Genomic DNA, 4977 nt, shown 5'->3' on the forward strand with positions numbered 1-4977 from the left:
CACCACCTTCCACGCCCTCCAAATCAACCCCCTCCCCCTCCTCACCGCCACCCGCCACCGCCCCCTCCGCCCCTTCTTCCTCACCCCGGACGACCTCACCACCGACCCCGACCTGTCCGCCGCAGCGGCGAGCATCGCGCGGCTCCGCGAAGCCGGCTTCCTGCCCGTGGTGTGCTGCACGGCGTCGCGGCGGGCGGGCGCCGGGGAGGTGGCGGAGGGGGGCGGAGGGGGTTATGTGCAGGGGGCGGGGGACGATACGGAGAATTGGGCGGGGGGCTTGACGCCGGGGGGGTTTTGGCGGTGGAGGGGGCGGTTGTTGGCGGTGGGGGAGGGGGAGGTGAAGGGGGTGATTGAGGAGGTGGTGAAGGAGGAGAGTGAGAGGGAAGGGGGGAAAGGGCGGGTGAAGGAGGTGGTGAAAGGGGCTGGAGGGAGCGGGGTGGTGTTTGTGGGGGGGTTGGGGGCCGATGTTTCTTCTTCTTCTCCTGCGGAGTTTGGGGAGTTGGGGGAGGGACTGTGTGTGGTGAGGGTGGTGCCGAGGTTTATGGAGAGCAAGGAGTGGGTGAGGGGGAAGGGGTGTTTGGAGGTCGGATTGGGGAAGAGCAAGGCGGCGAGTCGGCTGTTGAGGGATGCGCTGCCGCAGGTTTGTGAGTTTGTGTTGGCCTTCTTGAGACGGCCCCCTGCGACGAAGGAGGTTGGCCCGCTGGACAAGAAGGTGGTGGTGCTGTGCGAGTCGGGGAAGGACTTGTCGGTTGGCGTTGCTCTAGCGATCTACTGCTGGTGTTTTGACGATACCGGGAACGTGCGGCAGGGTGATGAGGAGGTGTCGTTTAACAAAGCCGCCATCCGGGTTAGGTTGGGACACATCGTCACGGCGCTCCCCGAGGCTAACCCCAGCAGAGCAACACTGCAGAGTGTAAACAGCTTTTTGATGGACTGGCGAAAATGAAGAAAATAAATAAAATTACCCCAACTCTGCGCTATGTCTATCATGCTAAAACCAAACGTGTAACCAAAAGCTTGCTAAAAGATCCCAAGTAAGCGTCTGTGAGCGCCCATTGCCCGCCAGTAATTATCACCAAAAATCTAAACCTCTCCACGCTCGACCTTGGCCAAGCACTCCTCGAACTCGCTCCAGTCCTCCATAATGATGACGGCACCGGCCTCAGTCAAGACCTTGACCATCTTCTCCCTCTCGGCCTCCTTGTAAGGCCCGACGTAGCCAATGACCTTGAGGCCGGCGCGCGCACCGCTGAGGGTCCCGCTCTTGCTGTCCTCAACAGCCACGCACTCCTCGGCCTTCTTGCCGAGCTTCTCCATGGCGTGCAGGTAGATGGCCGGGTCGGGCTTGCTGGTGGGCTTGGGCAGGCTGGTGGCGGCGGAGTAGATGTCGCCGCCAAAGTACTTGGACTGGCCGACCTTGTCGACGCTGGCCTTGACGCGGCGCAGGGCGGAACTGCTGACGACGGCGAGCTTGTACTTGCCCGAGGCGGCCAGCTTGGCGAGCACGTCGTCGGCGCCGGGGCACGACACGAGCTTCTCCTCGAGCTTGGCGATGACGACGTCCTCCTCGCGGCGCACGTACTCGTTCAGCTCGTCGTCGGTCATGGTGAAGCCGAAGCGCTTCTGCAGCGACACCATCATGCCGCGGAAGTTCTGGCCGACGAACTCGATGATGAGCGACTCGCCCGTGAAGGGCTGGTCGAGGGGGATCTTCTTGGTCGCGGCGATCTCATTGATCAGGTCTGCGCAGCCCTCGAAGGCGAGTTCCTCAGACAGGACAAGCGTGTTGTCGCAGTCGAGGAGGATGGTGTTGATCTGGGGTGGGTGTTAGTTGGGGAAACTAAGGGAAATGGTGAGAAGACAAATAGATGGATGCTGTATTTACCTTAGACATTGTGACGGTTAGAGGGGGGTTGTTCTTGACAATTATTGTAGTGTTTGTTTATTGACAGATAGCGTCGTTGATTGTCGATGTCGTCGAATTTTGGTTCTCGTTCTTGATCTGTCAGTTGAGACTGGGAGTTGTGAGAGACAAAAGTAGTGGGAATGAGTCAATTGAGTCTAAAACTGGTCAAATAAATACCTCGCTGGTTCCTGGCCCCTCCTGGAAATACCCTCCTTCCCGGACTGTGCCTGGGTCAAAAAAACGACGCCGAATGCGAAACCCAACACTTTGCCGTGCCCGTTTCGTCGATAAACCCCTCCACTGCCCAGGCCCGCCTGTCGATCCTGTGTCGTCATTAGTGGGGCGGTCCCTGGGAACCTTGAAACGGGCCCAGCGGCAGCCTATCAGGGGCCCTGAATAGCGCCCAGAATTAGCGATGCCGTTGTGGTGGGGGCACTGGAGGGGAGGCAATGAACTTGCATCTCGAGGACCCCTCTTTCAACACACTGTCCTCCCGTTTTCGTGCCGTGAGAGCCGGGCAATCATGTCGCTTATTTCGCGAATATGCAGCGGCTTTTTCAGTCACAAGTCAGAAATAAACAATAGATGACCCCGAAAAGGGCTGAGAAAAGAAATGGTCTTCCTAGGAGGACCGGCTCAGCCACCAAATCTGACAGTGCAACTCAACTCGTAGCGCTTGAACAAGGCTCAAGGTTTGTTGGATCGAACAAAACAACCTTGGAAGCAACGCCACCCACGCCGCAATCGTTCCAGCCAGGCCAGGTTCCCAGGCACGCCAGGGTCCAAATGAGCTTGGCCTGTGGAACTCAAGATCTTGTTCAGATAACCGAAGGCCGATCCTCCCACCAACACTGACTGCCCGTACAACATACAGGCACTCCTACCCCTTCAAGAAGACTCCGGACTGCTGGGCTCATCGTCCTTCGATTCCATTGCCTTTAGTGTCTCTTCCGACACCCCTCTTGTCAACAAGAGCAGATTTCTGCCACCATTCCACTCCCCATCATCTAGGGCCTGGTGCAGTGACGTCTCCCAGGGACCCTCCTTGCGGTAGATGCTCTCGGGCTTGGCCCACTTCCAGATGGGAGAAAGGCCATGGCCAAGAATTTGGCGTGGGCTCTCGCTGTACAGAGGAAAGGAGAAGAACTGCAGAAAAGATCCTTCGCCAGATACCTCAAGCCCCCCCATCAGGCTCGCTAGTAATTGGGACGTTGGTTCTGACCCCGCCGCCGACTCTGAACCCTTCTGGAGGGCTGCCAAGAGGTCTGAGAGTGTCGCGGCGACGTCGAGGTAGTCTGGAAAGCAAAATGTGCCCAGGGATTTGGAGTCTTTGATGACCGAGAACAGGCGCGGTGGCAGCTCGGCCATGACCTCTACGTGTGAGACGGTTGGCGGGTCCCAGTGGCACAGCGCAACGGGAACAACATCCGCCTCGTCGGCCTGGGGCACCATGGCTAATACCTCGTGCCGATATGCGCAGGTCACTAGGTCGTAGCCGGGGGGGAATTCTCTTGGAAGCGGTTGCTGTGGGCTGTTAGGTACATACTTAGGGCGTCAAGTGCGGGTTTGAGGTCTCATGCTTTCATGACGTACGGTGTAGGAGTTCGCCGTGCTTGGTGGGGCGTTTGCCGTGTCGGGGGTTGAACTTGGTTCTGCCATAGGTCGGTATATTCGGTGTACTTCGCGGATTGATATACACTGGGGTAATTGACTTGGCGTAGCAAAGGCGCGGATGACGAGAAGAGGATTGTGAGATGCGGAATTGGCAAACGGATCAAGAAACCAAAAGCCGGGATTAGTGACGAACGGACGTAACTAGGTACTTAGGCAGCCTGGTTGATGTTGATCAGCCTCGTTGCTAATTAGTAAGTAAGGCAAGGCTCGCAGCCTGCCAGGACCAATCCGTCATGTTGCTCACACCAACCAACCTTGTCCGAGATACCTTAGACCACCTAAATAACGTGATACTTCACATGATCACTTTTATCATAACAGATCACCTTGATTATCATAATTCTTTATTAGATTTGCTCGGCCCAAATCTGGACTCCTTTACGGGGCACAATGCATTCTGGCATATCAGGTAGTAGCCACTTCACAACACTCAACGCCCAATGAGTACACTCTTAGCCCCCTCCCTACCCCTTGAGTATATCCCTTACCACATCCAGCCCAACCCCATCTCACAAAGGCGGCAACTCCTCCCGACAAATCGGACACTGCAACTTGTACCTAAACCACCCCTCCAAACACTTAGTATGAAAGATATGCCGGCACGGCGTGACCATGTACGCACGCCTCGCCAACACACCCACCAACCCCCCCGCAGCGGCCGGATCCTTCGCATTGGCCCTCACCACCGGCACCTCCAGCACCTCGGTACAAATCGCACAATCAATCTCCCTCACCACCATCCCATGCCGCTGCAGCTCCTTCTCCCGCTCCGTCCGTCTTCTACTATCCTCCCCACCCCCACCCTGCGCAGACCCCCTCGACCAACTCCTCGAGCGCCGCCTCGCAGCAACCGGCGATTCCTCCTCTGCCTCCTCCTCAGGCGACGCCAACACCCCCTCCAGCGACGACACCAACCCAATCGGCAGCCCGCCCGCCTCCACATCTCCCTCCCTCAAAACCGGATGATACTCCCACACGGCCGGCATCCACCCCACAGGCAGTCCAAACCTCGGCCCCAACACATCCTGCACGGCCAACATTAACAACTGACACCACACCCAGGCGACCAACCCCAAGAACGCATTCGGATCCGTGTCCACGAACAGCACATTATCGGGCCTCAGATAGAAATACGCAAACGGCACCAGCCGCAGCACCGACTGGCCGGCCATGAAGCGCCAGGCGAAGGCGCGGCGGCTGTTGCGCCAGATGTTGCGGCGAATCTGCGGGGTCCAGAGGGAGAGATAGGCGAAGGCGAGCACGTGGAAGAAGATGGAGCGCGCGTGCGGCGGCCAGGAGAGAGACATGGCCGTGAGGAGGAGGATGCCGATGCCGAGGAGGACGAAGGTGCCCGTGATGGAGGCAAAGGCGCCGACGCGGGGGCCGCCGGGGTGGGG

At 58.3% G+C, this 4977-nt stretch overlaps 3 protein-coding genes across 3 annotated transcripts in view; 1 reads left to right on the forward strand and 2 right to left on the reverse strand.

Moving 5' to 3' along the window:
- Window positions 1-946, forward strand: part of CHGG_02532 (uncharacterized protein) — a gene marked incomplete at both ends in the record, with an annotated part of 1970 nt that extends 1024 nt beyond the window's left edge. Inside the window, one exon of the mRNA XM_001229047.1 lies at window positions 126-946. Within this exon, the coding sequence (XP_001229048.1) occupies window positions 126-946 (821 nt within the window). The remainder of the gene's footprint in view (window positions 1-125) is intronic.
- Window positions 947-1083: 137 nt separating this feature from the next.
- CHGG_02533 (uncharacterized protein) lies at window positions 1084-1894 on the reverse strand (the record flags this gene model as incomplete). The annotated part of the gene is made up of 2 exons (XM_001229048.1): window positions 1084-1815; window positions 1886-1894. The coding sequence occupies 2 exons, from the start codon at window positions 1892-1894 to the stop codon at window positions 1084-1086; spliced, it is 741 nt and encodes a 246-aa protein (XP_001229049.1).
- Window positions 1895-2794: 900 nt separating this feature from the next.
- CHGG_02534 (uncharacterized protein) overlaps window positions 2795-4977 on the reverse strand; it is a gene marked incomplete at both ends in the record, with an annotated part of 3914 nt that continues 1731 nt past the window's right edge. Inside the window, 3 exons of the mRNA XM_001229049.1 lie at window positions 2795-3430; window positions 3500-3558; window positions 4218-4605. Of these exons, the coding sequence (XP_001229050.1) occupies window positions 2795-3430; window positions 3500-3558; window positions 4218-4605 (1083 nt within the window). The remainder of the gene's footprint in view (window positions 3431-3499; window positions 3559-4217; window positions 4606-4977) is intronic.

Source organism: Chaetomium globosum, genomic scaffold (genome assembly GCF_000143365.1).
Source record: "Chaetomium globosum CBS 148.51 scaffold_2 genomic scaffold, whole genome shotgun sequence".
Classification (NCBI taxonomy): Eukaryota; Fungi; Ascomycota; class Sordariomycetes; order Sordariales; family Chaetomiaceae; genus Chaetomium; species Chaetomium globosum.